Raw genomic sequence first — 17,376 nt, 5'->3', positions numbered from 1 at the left:
ACGTCTCCCATGATGCTTCGCACCACGTCTCCGGGATAGGTGTTCCTATGGAGACCGAGAGTCGGTAGAGGCCTAAGGATTTAGAGTGTTGTTTTCGTGGAGTCCGAGGAACTATGCCTGGGGCCAGGTAACGACGCAAACGTGGGATTACCTTCTTCGCCAACGTTTTGCGTCCGCGTCTGGCGCATGCAGCGGTGGTTCCCCTGGGCTCGGAGGGGCAGCAGGGAAAGAATGAGGGTGCCGCTCTGAATATGCTTTCGCGTGATTCCCGCATGTCCGTACGGCACATGCTAAGTGCCCGCGCCCTAAACAATTCTATCCCCCCCCCCCGACCCCCCGGTTTGCGCTGGTCTGTGTCTCAATTCGTGGCTACAAACGGCGAAATGCCATTTCTCGCTTTTCAGACTTTCTGTCCGGTCCCGACCCAATGTTTTGACGTCAACGGAAAGAAACCTGGGGAAAATGTTTATTTTTCTGACTCTCAAGCTTGCTTTGCTCAAAAGATAGTTCCTGATTTAAATAGTATCTTGATTTTTGGCTAGTTGAAAAAATTAATTCAATACAGAATTTCGAATTGAGCAGCAAATATAATGTAGCTTCCCTGGACAACAGACGCTTCCTTGGCACTGCCCCATATAATTTAATATGATTGAATAAATATAATATTCAGTGAGGTTGGTTTGTTCGCAAGTAAATGTGGGGACGGGGAAGGTTGGCGCTGCCAGCGACGCAGGCTGAAAGGTAAGTGTAACGTGATTCAGTGGGACAATTTCTCCGGGCTCAGTATAGGATTACAGCATACATCCCGCTTCTCTGCGGGCTTGCTCGAAAGTAAATCCTGCAGGATTCAATAGAATTTCCTATTGAAGAGAAACGTACAAGGGTCTGCTGCTTCTTGACATTAAAATCCCGGTGGAAATATGCTCAGACTGTCAATTTCATTGGTTAGCATTGTTTGAGTAGCCCCTTCTGATCAGCAGATTTCTAGGTTTTTTGTTTGTTTATGGGTGGTTTATTTGCTATAACCATTTTAGGAGTCATTGGTTTTAGACTAGTTTTTAATTTGATGAACCTCCCCCCTCCCCTTGGTTTTGAGTTAAATCAACATTTTCATTTTTCTATCTGTCTAGTAAAATAAAAATCATTACTCAATAAAGTTATTACCATTCAAAAGGGATGGCTGACTTTTATGAATCAATGCAAACATTCTAAATAAAGTGACGTTCAAGGCATTTCCGCACATAGCTAAAAATTGTGTTTCGCCAGCTAAATGGCGTAGTGCTAAATATTATCGCACCTTCTGGCCACTCCTCACCTTTTTACTATCTCGCTGTAGTCTGCTGCCTTTTTCACACTTCTCACCCTCCACAAGTGCTGCTGGAAATGGCAGAAGAGAGCAATGCAGTTTATATGTAACTCTCTTCCACCTGTCCATCAAACCAGGCAGCCAATCTCCTTTCTCCTTTTTTTAAAGTTCCCATGATGCCTGCCAATTTTTTTACATTAATAGTTCTCCGTTTAAACACCTATGTATCTAATCATAGATACATAGTGCTTTTTGAATACCACCCCCTATGGAATCATGAGTCGTGAATCTTTTAAAAATTAATCTTGTTCCTGATTTTTTTCCGGGGGGGATTTTAGAGAGGCATAACGTGTTTTAACTTTTAGAAAAAAAATATTTTTGGCTTTGCCTTCACACTTCTGCACCTATTAATTGCTTCAGGCAGTTCACCGTTAAAAAAAATCCCGTCCCCGGAAGAAGGGAGAGGGAGGTGGTTGTGAGGGCGGGACATTGGAGACGGAGATAGTGCTTCTTCGCCTCCGTACATTTATTTTGCATGTAGTATGCTGACTGTCCACTGGGGGGAAGCGCTTTTAAAGTTGGTTGCTGTTAGGCCTGTCCCTGATGATTCCTCCCTCACAGGCCAGAAAGGGCCCTGCCTCTTGGCAGAAACCAAGTGTTCTACTGGAATACTGTTGTGATTGTGGAGCAATGGCTGATTCTGTTATTTTTGGAGGATCTTAACCTCCCTGTAATTATTGGTGTTTTTAAATTTCTGCAAACTTAGGGCTTTTCTCAGGTTTATAGGAAGATCTGGGTTCATGGCTCCGGTGTCTTTATATATCCACAGATTTGGTTGTATTGAGAAATAGCTATATTGATGATTGTTAATTGATTATTGCCCCACTCCTTTTTTTTGCATAGCATTTGCTACCTGTATTGTGTTTCCTGTGACACTGGTTACTATTTCTACTTTATTGATAGAAAACTAAGGCAGTTAAAGTAAAACTTGCTTTTGGCCATGTAATTAGTCATAGCAAAAAAACTTAAGATTTGCAATGAGGTCTGATTAATATCCCCTCCCCACCAAATCCGCTAGTTTTTGTGTCTTATGTCAAAATTTCATGTACCCCCATCCTCACAGTTGTTTTAAGCTCTAGTAAGTGGGAAAGACAGGAACTTATTGTGTCTATTTTGTAATCATGTTTGGTTTTTAAAATATGTAGACCAAGGGATCATTTGGGATCAAGGAAACAGCACAAGGTTAACACAGTCTTTCTATTATCTCAGTCTGTTCCATGCCTGCCAAGTGTTGTTTTTCAGGGAAAGCTAACACATCAGGCCTCACAGAGTGTCATATTTATTTATTTGTTACTTTTTGAAGTCCACTGATGTTATTGGATTTAGAAGAGTATGATTCTCTAAGACTGTACTGTCTGTCTGTTAATCTGATAAATAATTGACTGCTGCCCTGGAGTATTGTACAATTCATAAAACCCCCCAAAAAACTACTCTCAGTACTCTCCCATACTGCTATTCTCATTTCACTTAATAAACATATTTATAGGAGGAAAACCTCCAAGCAAATATGTTTATGCATAGCTGAAAAAAATAATTTGCACTCCTGCAGGTATATTGCTTACTATCAAATATTCCTGTAACCATATCTACCATAAGTTCATGTTGCACAAAGCAAGTTTTCAATAATAAATGAAGAAGGAAAGGGAGTATATGAAGTACTGTGGTCTGAATGAAATACTGGATGCTTGTTTTGTATGAAGGCATTTTTGTTGTGTCTTGTTTTCTCTCCTAGTGAGACCGTATGGGATATTGCTAAATCTGAAGTTGAGCGAAGAGAAAATCAGGAAGGTGACAGAGATGGACTGGAATGTTGGGAAAGATCCATGTTCTTTATTGGAAATAAAAATGGGGTAACTGATCTTACCAAATTACCATACATTTAAATTAAATGAGATTGTTTTAAAATAATTAATAGTTGAAATTGTCCATTATACTGGAACAAAATCTCTCCTACACTGTATGGGTTCAGAAAGTAGTACTCCCTATATACTCGCATATATGCCTAGTTTTTCAGCACCTTTTCCCACACTGAAAAAGCTTATATGATGGTATATGTGGCTTATATGCGGATATATGTGGTAGTTGAAATACAAGCCTGCTGCAGCCAGCCAATCGTTGCTCTGGCAACGATCAGACATCAACGGTTTGAGTGAGGGATTCTGATCTTTCTTTCCTTTTGCCTTCACTTCTTCTTCTTCTTAATCTTCTTCCAAACTATTTTGGTTTCTGTGGGTGAAAAGCAGGGTACAAAACCCAGCAGCTATTCATCCTCTTGACCTTTCTGTATTTGTTGGGGGGGGGGGAGGCTGGATGGGAAAGCCTGTGATGATGGAGCATTTCCCACCCTCAGCTTATATGTGAGTCAATAAGTTTGCCCAGATTTTGTGGTAAAATTAGGTGCCTTGGCTTATATGTGGGTCAGTTTATATGTGATTATATACGGTATATGCAAAATACTCTTAGTCATGGCTAAAATGTTCTATTCTCAGTAATTATCTGGTATATAATTTCATTTTTTGGAACCTCCGTGAATGAAAATAAACTTCTGCTGTTTAAATGGCAGGATACTTAGAACTGACCTTTATTCATATATATTCAATGATACCTCTATATTACTAGGTATCCGCTTGGCAAAATTCTCATTGCTGTTCTGAACACATCTATTTAATAAACACATTTGAATTCCTCATGTATTCGTTAGCCTTTTGACCTTTGTTCAGACCTTTGTTCCCCTCCACCAGTCCCACTATGTATGTGATACTGATTGAGGTTTTGTTTCATAGAGATGATAAATAGAGCTCTAGCCCATCTTTTAATCAGTCTATTAGACCAGTGGTCCCCAACCTTTATTAGGCTGGGGACCGGCAGGGCATCGGGCCGCGCCCGCGGGGACCGCGCCCGCGCGGGCCACGCCCACGCTTCGGGCTGCACCCGCGAGCCACGCCCGCGGATCGGGCCGCGCCCGCGCCTGCGGATCGGGCCGCACCCGCGGGCTGCGTCCATGGGTCGGGCCGCGCGGGCACGGCCTGCACGGGCGCGGCCCGGCCCTGATTCCCTCTCCCCACCCTCCCGCAGTAAGAAGCTTCCCGGGCCGCAAGATTGCGGCCCGGGAAGTTTTTTACTGCGGGGGGGGGCGGGGAGAGGGAGCCGCGGCCCGGCACCATGGCCTTTGCGGCCCGGCGGCGGGCCGCAGCCCGCAGGTTGGGGACCACTGTATTAGACCTTAAGATGTTTCATGACTCCATTTTGTTTTTGCTGCAACATACTAACATGGTAGCACCACGAGTGGAATAAAATGGGACTTGCTTCCAAGTAAAACAGCTGAAGATTGTTCTCTCTCAGTGTACCTAATATAAAGATGTTAGAAATGTTGGTAACCAGCATTATCAAATTAACTGCCAATCAATAAAAATAAGCTATAATGAGCCTTAAGAAACTGCATTTTTCCCTTTGAAAAAAAACATTAAGCTGTCTCACCTAGCTCCTGAATTATTCTAGCAGTAATGTGTCCAGTTTATATTATGTTTATGTATATTTCGTGAGTTCTTTGATTTCCATTTCAGTAGTTTACAGCAATTTCACTAGGAGTAAATCATTAGATTAACCTGTTATTTACAATTACCAATGATTTCCCAGATGAATACAGTTGGCTCGACTGATTGCTACTGTGATGTCTTTATTTCTAAGTATGCTATTGCTATAACTATATTTGTCATCTCTGTTGGTTTATAATAATAATAATAGCAGTGTAGCTAACCTCTGATAGAAAGTTGGCAGCTAACTTTCCAGTAATCAGACTACAAATAATTGCCTAAGTTTATAATGATCAGACACTTTTTTGGGGAGTGATTAGAAGAATGCATTACAACACTTAAATTGATATAATGTTTATGCTATAATGACATTACAAAAGTGTTCTGTGTTGCTTTTTAATTTCTAGGGAAAGACTACTATTATATTGAGGTGTCTTGACAGGTATGTGTTAAGTTTAGAAGTATTTTATAATTTCTGGGCACTCAGAATTCTAACTATTATCAACAACTTTTTAGGGATATGACACATCATGATGCTTTCAAATAGTGGACGTGTGAGTGGGATTGTCCACTAACCAAAGCTCTTTCCTTGAGGCCATAATGAAGGCTCCTGAGGCCAAGGAGAAGACTCCTCTGTTAATGAAATGAATCCCTCAGATCCAGCTTATGTTCTCTAAAAAAGCTGTGGTGAAGCACTACCAACTCTATGATATGTAAACACCAGCACTGTTATCAGTGGTTTTTGTACAAGAATTTTCTTGGATTATTATTCATAGGCTAGCAGCAGTGATTGTACCAAACCTGTGATCTTCAGTTCTTGCAGGGCAGAATGGTGGTCTGAGCCAGTAGATAAAGTGTCTGCAGCCTATATGCCATATAACCAGTTCTTGGGAAAAGAAAATTAAATTCCTGACAATGTTGTTCTCCTATCCAGAACACTGATAGGTCTTATGAGAATGTTAAGGAAACTTATAACCTATTGTGCAAAATAGCATCTTGAGGTAAACTAACACAAAATGAAAGTTTTGGTATTTGGTTAGCATTCAAAATTAAGAACATGGAAACTGGACGGCCATACCATCGAGAAAGTCAACAAGTTCAAGTATCTGGGTGTGATCATCCAAGCATCAGGAAGCAGAAGTACACACCACAAATATGTAGCTAAGCTTAGCCAAAGATCAGCGAACAACATATTAAAATTAGTGTGCTTGGAAACAGGGATGCTGAAAGTTGGAAGATAAAATCATAGAATCATTGACTCATAGAATCATAGAGTTGGAAGGGGCCATACAGGCCATCTAGTCCAACCCCCTGCTCAACGCAGGATTAGCCCTAAGCAAATGACATCAACCGAATTTCCCCGATCCAGCAAACCTGTTACTTGGTCAAAAAAAGAAACTAGGTTGGTCTGGCAGGACCTGTTGGAGACAAATCCATGCTGACTTCCTTGGATCACCAAATTGTCCTCCAGATGTTTGCAGATCGCTCCCTTTAATATCTGCTCCATTATCTTCCCCACAACAGAGGTCAGACTCACTGGTCTGTAGTTTCCTGGGTCATCCTTCCTCCCTTTTTTGAAGATCGGAATAACGTTTGCTCTTTTCCAGTCCTCCGGGACATCTCCAGTCCTTAAAGAGGTTCCGAAGATGATGGACAAGGGCTGTGCAAGTTCTCTGGAAAGTTCTTTGAGTACTCTCGGGTGCATTTCATCTGGACCAGGGGATTTGAACTCATCCAGTGCAGCTAAATGCCTCTCGACAACCTCTCTATCCATGTTAACCTGCCACCCAGACACTATCCTTTGGCTACAGCCATCTCTAGATGTGCCTAAACACTTTGACCTGTGGGAAAAAACTGATGTAAAATAGGCACTAAGCCTTTCTCCTTTCTCTGCATCTTTCGTTAGAGTTTGTCCATCTGCACCCAACAGTGGGCCTATTGCCTCCTTGACTTTACGTTTGCTCCTCACATAACTGAAAAATCTTTTCTTGTTACAATGGGCTTCCCTGGCCAATCTTAGCTCACTCTCAGCTTTGGCCTTTGGCATGACTGAGGACGCTTCGCAGAGTTAGTTTCCCAGCACACATCTGGGAAATTGAAGTCACCCATGATGACAAGGTCCTGCCGTTTGGATATTTTCTCAAGCTGCTCACAAAGTGCAGCATCCACATCCTCTCGTTGGTCAGGCGGTCGGTAGCAGACACCAACCACCACACTGTTTGTTTTCCCCTCGCTTATTTTCACCCAGATGCTTTCCACTGCAGATATGCTCTCCTTCACTAGCATTTCCTGACAGGTAAGCCCTTTCCTCACATACAGTGCCACTCCTCCACCTCTTCGATCTATTCTGTTTTTTCTGAACAGTCCATATCCATCCACCATTACATTCCAGTCATGAGAATCATTCCACCAAGTTTCTGTGATGCCTACTAGATCATACCTTTCCATCAGCATGAGAAGTTCCAGCTCTTCCTTTTTATTGCCCATGCTTCGGGTGTTAGTATAAAGACAACTGAATCCTTTTACTTTTGGTTCCCTATGAGCTGGCCTTGCCGGTTGGGCTGCCTCCGATCGTTTTCCTTCCATACACTCCCTATGTTGATCGTCTCCTTCCCCTAGTGGCTTTAGTTTAAAGCTCTCCTGATGAATCTCCCCAGGTTCCTGCCAAACACATTCTTCCCCAGTTTCGATAAGTTCAGTCCATCAGGTGCTAGTAGGCCTTCCTCAAGAAAGCCTATCCCATGGTCCCAGAAACCAAATCTCTCCTGCCGGCACCAACTACGCAGCCAGTGATTCACCTCCATTATCTTCCTCTCCCGATGCATTCCTCTTCCCTTGACAGGCAAGATTGAAGAGAATACCACTTGTGCCCCCATTTGCTTGAGCTTCCTCCCCAGATCTTGATAGTCTTTTTTAATAGGAGCGATGGTATTCAGGGACATGTCATTCGTTCCCACTTGGACCATCACAAATGGGTAGCGATCCGTAGAGCATCACCATGCACTCTATTCAAACATGGCTGAAGTTAAACCAACAGCCTGCAGCTTTGGCATCTCTCATTTTTAAATATAATTTTCAGTCTTCATGGTCCAAATCAGTGAGATCCAAAATAGAAAAGTTGGGGATGTCAATGGATCTAGTACTTAAGCTAAATCTACAACAGACCAAAAACATCTTAAGGCAAAAGATCAAAGATATAGGCTGGCAAGAGGACATAAGCAATTCCCCTGGTTTTCTAGTGTCAGATAAGAACAAATATGTAGCAGCTCCAGCCACCTATATAACTTTGGGAATCGAGAAGATCTTTCACTCATGCCAGATGCTCAGCCTTGCCTACAGCAGTAGTGGTGGGTTGATATATATTTTTAAAATCCCCTTCTACAGAGATTATGCCCCTGCCCCAGAAATCAGGTTGAAAAAATTGAGCATTTTTTACTCCACTGTCCCATATATATAATATATATATTACAAAATAAAACCATAAAAACAATACACATTACATTAGAGAGGTACTCAGGTCTGAGAACAACAACAACCAAAAAAGTAAAGAAACTTATAAACGATGAGAACCTCCAAGCCACTCCATGTACTGCCAAATTCTATGCTGTGCTGCCTTGATTAAGAGGAACAAAAATTTCGCAGGGAAAGAAATCTTTGTGCATTTTTTATAATGGTCGTAAGTTTACAACTTTTATATAAATTACTGTTTAATTATGATTTTGTTATTCTTGGCTTTAAATACATTCAACATTTTACCTTGTCTTTTGATATCCCAGTGTTTATTGCAGTGTTCTTACCATTTAGAAACCCCCAAAACATTCTTCGGGCTTCGAGAAACCCCAGAAGCAGCATGATTGTGCAAAATATGGTTGGGAAACTTAGCTGTGTATTTGCCCACCTGGGGCCCCTTCCCTTTCCCACCTCTTCCAGGCCCATCATTGGCCATTTTGGAAGGGGGTGGGGTCAGCATTTCCAATTATTATAATATAATCTGATAAATGTTTCGCAATTAAAAAAAAAAGAATATTACAATTAATTAACTCACCCATTTGGGAGACCCTTCTAGAGCTGTCAAGAAATTTCAGGGTTTCACAGAACCCTGGTTAAGAAAGCCTGCCTTAAGGTATTCTGGAGCAGTATATGATGTTAGAATTAACTAATGTGTAAAGAGAATGGCAGGCAAAGATTTTTATGAGACTAAAGGGATTCTTGGCACAGGCGAGGACCGAGCTCTGTGCATAATTGGAGGAGCCGGGCTTTTGGCCCGGCTTCTCCACTGATCTACGACGTCTCTTCAGGGACACCTCTCACTTTTGCCGGCTCCACAGAGCTGACAGGGGCAACCCCCTACCCCCTGCCATGGTGGGAGAGCATCATGCTGCTCCCCACCATCCTGCATTGGGGCCCCCTGCCCGCAGTCCCCCCCCCAAGCCACTGCCCCAGTTTACCAGTGTTTCCGGCCCCATGTTGCGTGCGCGGGGCCGTTGCACTGCGGTGGGCAGCGTGCGCCCGGGATGCCCCGCCCCCGTGCATACTTGGGGATAGCGGGGCTTTTTACCTTGGCGCACTGGAATGGTGGTGCATAATCGGTCAGAGTGTCTGTTGTGGGGAGAGGAAAGGGAAGGCGACTGTAAGCCGCTTTGAGACACCTTCATGTAGAGAAAAGCGGCGTATAAGAACCAATTCTTCTTATCCTCAAAATTTTGCGACTAGATTTAGATATTTTCATACTTTAATTAAGAATTGTTTACCTGAATTGAATTGAAACTTGCCATCCACAGTAAGGCTGAGTTTGAGCCTTCAGACTTCCCAGATTGCCTGTCTTTTTCTGGCTGTATTTGTGCCAGTCAAGAAGGTGCCAGTTTTTGTGCCAGTCAAGAAGGTGCCAGTATTTGTGCCAGTCAAGAAGGTGCCAGACTGGCACATATTTGTGCCAGTCAAGAAGGTTCTACATAGAGACATTCATGATGAGTTAGTTGTAATATTCTCTTGCCCGATATTTTGGTATTTCATGAGATTTATTGTTTGGGCTAAATTTCAGCAATCTGTTTTAATATGATAGTTATATAGTTAGTAAATTTGTTTATAATGTATTGGTATACATTCTGCATCCTTAGCTGGAGCTGAGTAAAACTGAAGATAAATGTCCATATATTCTGTTAAAAAACATGCAGAAATGGGGAGCTATGGGAACATTGGGGATTCCAGAACCGTCTTTGATTTCTACTGTTTGCACTTTGGTAATGCAGGCAAACAGTTTTATAAGCTCCAGGTCTAACAAATTATGTTTACTTAAAAATAATCCCCACTGAATTCAAGAGAGTATACTGTGCAATCCTAAGCAGAGTTAAACCCTTCTAAATTCACTGCCTTCAATTAACTTTAAAGGGTCTAACTCTTTTTACCATTGAACTGTTACACTGTCATTGTTGGCAGAGTTACTCCAGTTAAGCCAATTAGACTCAATGGACTTTGACAGGATTGCAGTATAATTTGCAAGTGTACATAGGTTCACACTTCTAGGGTTGGCTCCTATGACTTCCTTCCTTTAAACTGGATCCTGAAATCCTTCTATCTGGCTTTCCTCAGACAGAGGAAGACTTTTTCCGAGAATGAAAAAATAGTTCTCCATTGCAGGAAGTCTGTTGAAGGAAGACTTAGTGAAAGAGAATAATAGGATACAACTTTACTTGTTTTCAATGCTGTAATTCCAGGGGAATGTCAGTAGATTCAGAATGTCTTGTTTGTTCCTCTTCTATACTTGTGAATAAGCTATCCTGATGTTAGAGTAAAAGTAGCTTTATTCAAAAATAATTTCAGTGGAATTTAACAGTGTCTTTTGGGGGTGGGTGGGGGGGAATCTTGATTTATTAGGGATGAAATTCCAAAACCAACATTAGCTTTGGAATATACTTTTGGAAGACGAGCCAAAGGACATAACACAGTAAGTATTTGGGCAATCTACTTTATTCTGTAGATCATCATGGGTGTTGCAGGCATGCAGAACAAGTAAGTGCTTTGTAGACTCATAGTGTAATCACATTCCAAACAACAGAACAAAGTTTGAGCCCAGTGGCACCTTTAAGACAAACAAAGCCACTGAACACAAACATTCTGCTGCTTCAGACTAACACAGCTACCCACATGAATCTATTCCAAACAACAGTTCTGTATGAATAGTATTGGTAGCTGGGGAAGTCTTTCATTTCCTAGTAAGTATGTTGAACCCTGAGAATTGTGCATTTGCTTTGGAATAAACTGATTTATCTGAAAGGGCCTCAGGATGGGGAAGCTGGCTAGCTCACCTACATCCTTTTGGAGTTATCTGCTGGGGAGGAAAGTTAAAAAGCTTTGCATTTAAGTACCATGTAAATAACATTTCTGCTCTGGAAAAGTCACTAGATAGATATTAGAGCCAAACTAGTCATGATCAGGAAGAACAGGTCATGTCCAGTAAACTAGATCCAACATTTTAAAAGTATGTCCAGTTTGTCCCTAATATTTATATCCTAAATAATGACTTTTCAGGCAAAGAAACATTGTTGGTTTACATGCTGCTTAAATGCAAAGTTTTTTAGCTTTCTTTCAGATAACTCCAAAGGGATGTGGTAGATCTAGATAGTTCCTCAATCCTCCAGGATTTTCCAGATAAGAAGAACAGTTGGTTCTTACATCCCGCTTTTCTCTATCCTGAAGGAGTCTCAAAATGGCTTACATTTGCCTTCCCTTTCCTCTCCCCACAACAGACACTCAGGTGAGGCTGAGAGAGCCCTGATATCACTGCTCAGTCAGGACAGCTTTATCAGTGCTGTGGTGAGCCCAAGGTCACCCAACTGGCTGCATGTGGGGGAGCACGGAATCGAACCTGGCTCACCTGATTAGAAGTCCACACTCCTAACCGCTACTCCAAGCCACTATTCCTAACCACTGCTCTCAGTTTATTACACAACAAGTGCTCAGGGAACTGGTTTATTTAAAGCACTGCAGGGTCCCAATTTGGTTTGAGACAACAGCACAGGAGGAAGATAAACTATCTTTCCCAATACCATTTTCCCAAGCCCAAACAACCCCACAATGGCCAGTATCTTGTGCATATGCAGCACCAAATAACACCCCATGGAGCGAGGGGAAACCGAAGCCCCCTGGTCTTGATCTTGGTCATGACTTAAATTGGGCCCCTGTAGTGCTTTAAAAATTAGTTCCCCACAGCTGCTATGCACAAATAGAGCTTTTTTTCCCCCTCCACAAATAGATAACACATATTAGGGAGCTGTAATTAGATATATTTGCCCACCTGGTATTTGCCCACCACATGTACATTGGAAGCATATGTCTCCCCATCATATGTTGCATTATTCGTTGCAAGACTGGTATACTCACGTTATTGCTTTTAAAGACTTGCAGACAATTGTTCGTTCATATTTCATCTGCAAATCCTATCAACGTCTCATCAATATACGATTGCCAGGCGTCTCTGGTAAACTATCTGATATCTGAAAAGCATATCTCTGTTTCAGCAAGATGAATATTGAGGATATCTTAGTGGTGCATCACATAAGTTACTAATATAAAATTATTTTGCAGCCCAAAGACATTGCTCATTTTTGGGAGCTAGGTGGTGGAACTTCATTGTTGGATTTGATTCCCATCCCAATAACTACTACTAACATCAGGTAATGAACCTAGTGCCTGGGAATTTCAAATACTCTGTGTTTTCCTTGTGTAGGGAAACAGAGTATTTGCTCTTTCTGTTGCAGTGAAGCTCTATAAACTGTAATGGTGTTCATTTCGAAATGTTCATAAATTGTTCTGTGACAAACATATGTACAGAAATGAATATAATGTACACGCTCTGTCCTCAGGCTACAAATTAAAAACATGAGTTTCCCAAGAAATGAAAAGAAGGTAGATTAATTTAGTGTCTCAGAGCAGTGTGTCCAGCTGCCTTCATTAATGAAACTGGGTGAAGGTTGAAAATTAATGCAAAATAAGATCATGAAACTAATGAAAAAGTATTTAGCATTGGTGGTTTACCTTGGGGCATAGGGAAACAGTATTTTTTGTGCCTGTTTAGGAATTATCTTTGAGAGGCAGAATGGTGTAGTGGTTAAAGAGTGGCAGACTCTAACCTAAAAAACTGGGTTTGATTCTGCACTCCTCCACATGCAGCCAGTTGGGTGACCTAGGGCTACTCATTGTTTTCTTGGATCTGTTCTCACAGAGCAGTTCTCTTAGAGCTCTCTCAGCCCCACCTACCCCACAGGGTGTCAGCTGTGGAGAGAGGACAGGAAAGGTGTTTGTAAGTTGCTTTGGGACTCCTTTGGGTAATGAAATGTGGAGTATAAAAAAACAAGCACTTCTTTTATATATAAACTGAACACTGAAATACAAAATAGCAATGATAGTAGAGATTCAGGTCACTCTCCAGAGACATTCTTTCCCCTCACACTTGATGCTTTAAAACACATTATTTTTAACTGCTAATCTTTAAAATGGACTCCGGGGAATGGTGGAGGACAGGAGGGCCTGGAGGATCATTGTCCATGGGGTCGCGATGGGTCGGACACGACTTCGCACATAACAACAACAATCTTTAAAATTTAGATGTTTATCATGTGTGTAACATATTTGATGCCATTTGTAAAAATTAGAAAATACCCTGTCATTTCTTTGTGCTTCTTTATAGGACATTAGCTATAGTCCTTGTTTTGGACCTTTCAATCCCAAATGCACTCTGGCCAGCCATGGAGAGTCTTTTAAAAGTCACCAGGAAGCATGTAGAAAAAATTATAGCAAAACTTGGACAGACCAACCCTAAAGCAGCTAACGAAATCAAACAGAGGATATGGAACAATTTGCCAAAGGATCACCCGGTAAGAACTAGCATTTCTTCCAGATTCAGAGATAGCTCATACACAGTTAAATATAATAGGTGTAAAAATCATAAACAACTTCTTTAAATTTTTTACGCATGACTGAAAATCCATTTGATGTATGAACTTGTTCAGTGGAAAATTATAGCAATTTAATGAAAATTCAGTAGGAGCAGAAACAAGGAAAGAAGGTTTCTTATATATTCTTGTTAGACATCTAATGTGATTGTTATGGCATGTTACAACAATCAAAAGAAACAGAGTTTTAAAGAAGCGCTTTGATATTGATTTTATAATCTTTTGAAATGAAAGTGAAAACTAGAATGTACAGAAGTCATCTGGTAAAGCTACATGTCGAAGCTACAGATTTTAAGGAAAGGGTATAGTTAATCTTCAGAACGACTCTATACTTTGCATTTATTCAAGTGTCTATCACAAACTCAGTGCCTTTTGATAATGTGACAACTAATTAAATTATAAAATTTCAGGGATGTTAACATCAGCCCTTGAAACTCAACTGTTAATGTGCTGTCTTAAAGCAAGTGAAATAGATTGCACGGGATGCAATTGTAAAGGTGCCTGGCATCATGCATTCATCTTGTACAAATGTTGAGCGTACACAATGTCTAAACAACTTATATATATATTCTATAGTGCACAGAAGATAGGTAAAATAATACAATAAAGCAAATGCTAATATGAATGAAAACTAATTTTTTAAAAGGCACGGTACAGGTTGCATTTTCCATAACTTTCAGTAGGCCAGGACATTGGGTTGAATCCTTCCAACTTTCTCCTGGTGAAAAACGCTGTTTTTCAAGCTACAGAGCCTCCTTTGGATAGCATCTGGATGAAAGGAAAAAGCATTCTTAATGAAGCCTTTCCCCAAGCCTTCTTGTCCAGTCAAGTGCTTATAGCATTTCAGAGAGAATGCACATCTCCAGAAATTTGTATAGCCATTATTTGATAAGAGATTATAGAAAAATGCAAAAGCTACTATGTAGCCGTGAGCGAGAATCTCTGAGAATGACAGTATATAAATCAAATTATAAATAAAAATAAATGTTCTTAAAACTTTTTCCTACTACAGTCTGTCTGCTTTGTACCTACTCAGATTTGGATGACTTTTGAAACTCATATGTAGCATTTTGAAGCACTAGTTCTCCTCAGCAAGTATGACTTGCCATTTGTTTCACAGGATCGTGAACTGATTGACCCTTTCCCAATCCCTCTGGTTATAATTGGAAGCAAATATGACCTATTTTATGTAAGTATATTTTTGTCTCACTGTGAGTGATAGGTCTTACACTTTTTGTATATGAGAGATGGGGCAGGAGGTTGACAGCCTATCTTGTTTTTGTTATGATTTGTATTGTTTCTCAAGTTGGCCTTTATACTGTATTGAAGAGTCATTGCTAACAGACTGCGCTTGTAACACTAAAGATTCTGATAAGCAGGATTTTTTTAAAGTGAATGGACAGTAATCAATGCACATACCTCAAAAACTAATGTAGTTATTGTCAGTTAAGTAGAGGATCTTTCCTGTCCCCAGAACTGAATCACACTTCCACCTTTTAATAAACATTGGGAGGAGCTGTTTTCTTGTTGGCCAAGAAAAATAAGACATGCATTGATTTGCCCTTAATCCATAAGGTATGTTTATAGAGCATGTGCTATAGCAGGTGAATTAGCGTCTAGATGGAAGACTGTGACAGGTGCTTTCTCAGCTCCCCACCTTCCCTGTCATACCTTCTTCTACCGGTAACTGAGTTGATTCTAACTATGATATGGGTTGTAAGTGGTCAGTGAAACAATGTTTATTAATAACTGTGCTAGATATAAGTACTGCTATTGCAGAGGAAGCCTGGGAAGGTAAAATAGAAATCTGAGGTAGTCTGTTGCTTTCCCCTCTCATTCTTCTGGATTATTTAATACCAACACCTTTTCACAACACAGAAAATAATTTTCTCTTCTTTTGAAGGGCTCAGTGCTTAGTGATTTGGGGGGTAAGGTAAGGAACGTTATAAATTTCTGGTTATTTATCACAGGCGATAGCAGAATCTGTTTTCAAACAGTTACAGTTTCACATATCCACAACTTTGCTGAATTGACAGGCTGTTTCTGCCAGAGTGAGGGAAAATTATTACACTTGGAACTTCTCATCAACCAAAGTGTCTTGGCATATGGAAATAGTATTATTTGTCTCTTGGGATATGTCTCTCAATCCCCTCACAATTCAGTAACTCACTATTTGTTTAAGGTAACACAGTATCTCTTATGTTCCTGCCTCTTCATTGGCACTTGAGTCTTATGCACCTATACTGTAGATGCCTGGGTTCTTTTCCTACATTGAGTGAAGCCTAACTACCTAATTAATATGTTTGTTTTTCTCTGTTTCTCTGTCACTTTCCCAAGCTCTGAGACAGCAACAGACTTTCCCTCTGTTTCCCTCATCCCCACTCCACAAGCTTCTACTTAGTATCAGCTGCTTAGGATCTACCTCCTTCCCTGAGTTCCATGATTGAAGTAAGCTGGGATACAAATACAGCAAAATAAATAACATATCTTGGCCAATCGTAAATCAAGACCAGCCATTTGTCTTCTCCCATTACTTCCTTAACTGGTTCAGTGCACATATTTCAGGTTTGCATACATTTGCTTGATTAACAAAGGTTGAGAAAAACAAGTTGCAGCCCACAAAACTCTCAGGGGGATCCCATGTCCCCCCATTGCTGAATCTTGGGGCCTTTACGCACGGGGATCTTTGTTGCAAATTGTTTGCGGAATGAAAAATCGCCATTTAAAATAGTGGAATTCGTCGTTATGCATACCTGCCTTTGTAGTGGAATCAGTTGCGTTTTTTAGCGTTTCCCACAGGCTTCCGGTCTCGGCAGAAATCGCTAGAAAGGAAGCGCTATTGCCAAGCTTGTCCCGCCCCTGGCCGTCAAGCAGCCAATGGGCAGCCGTTAGCATGCTCCCAAACAGCCCCTTTCCCTTTAAGAAAGGTTTTTTAAAAAAAAAAACAGACCCATAGCAACGAATCTAGGTAGATTCGTTGCAACGGAGAGACCCATCCAGCTGCCTAATGTGAGCTGTCGTTTGATTGTATGATCGTTGGCACGCTGCCTCGAGTGATAAACCCCCCCCCCCCTCACGGGCCCGATTTTCGGCTGAATTAATGTGTAAAAAATAAAGGGACTTTATTTCAGCAAACGGGCTTTTATGTGGTTTGTGCTTAGTGACTAAAGGTGAAGGACTGAAGCCAGGGAAGCCTCTAAACAGAAAGAGGCTCGCTGGTGCGTTTATCCCCGCTCGCTCGGAGAAAAATAATGGCGATCGCTTCGCCGGAAGTTTGGAGGACAGGCTCAGGAGGAGGGACTTTGAAGAACCCGCAACAATGGTAACGCACAGGTCTTTAGCGCTAGTGTTGCAGATTGGTTGCAGGAGTGTATCGCTATCCGGAGGGTGAATCCACTTTTCTGGATTCCCCTAAAAGCGCTTCAACGAAGCGCTTTTTGCTGATTGGTTTCAGGAGTGTTGCAGATTGTCTGCGACGTCGTGCGTTAAGGCAAATTAGTAGCGTTTTCAATTAGCAACCATTGTG

At 41.3% G+C, this 17,376-nt stretch overlaps 1 protein-coding gene across 5 annotated transcripts in view; it reads left to right on the top strand.

Moving 5' to 3' along the window:
- The window catches only part of DYNC2LI1 (dynein cytoplasmic 2 light intermediate chain 1), a 35,020-nt gene continuing 17,644 nt past the window's right edge, over positions 1 to 17,376 (top strand). Inside the window, exons 1-7 of one of the 5 annotated variants that reach the window (XM_077337608.1) lie at positions 2 to 127; positions 3,099 to 3,216; positions 5,307 to 5,341; positions 10,774 to 10,843; positions 12,484 to 12,572; positions 13,586 to 13,772; positions 14,971 to 15,039. In XM_077337608.1, the coding sequence (XP_077193723.1) occupies positions 114 to 127; positions 3,099 to 3,216; positions 5,307 to 5,341; positions 10,774 to 10,843; positions 12,484 to 12,572; positions 13,586 to 13,772; positions 14,971 to 15,039 (582 nt within the window). In that variant the 5' untranslated portion in view covers positions 2 to 113. Of the gene's footprint in view, positions 128 to 208; positions 742 to 3,098; positions 3,217 to 5,306; positions 5,342 to 10,773; positions 10,844 to 12,483; positions 12,573 to 13,585; positions 13,773 to 14,970; positions 15,040 to 17,376 lie in introns of those variants that run through there. The other 4 variants (XM_077337617.1, XM_077337599.1, XM_077337626.1 and 1 more) reach the window with 4 other exon arrangements.

The sequence above is a fragment of the Paroedura picta genome, chromosome 1, assembly GCF_049243985.1.
Source record: "Paroedura picta isolate Pp20150507F chromosome 1, Ppicta_v3.0, whole genome shotgun sequence".
Classification (NCBI taxonomy): domain Eukaryota; kingdom Metazoa; phylum Chordata; class Lepidosauria; order Squamata; family Gekkonidae; genus Paroedura; species Paroedura picta.
The sequence above is the reverse complement of the archived record's forward strand: the minus strand, read 5'-3'. Positions and strand labels throughout refer to the sequence as shown.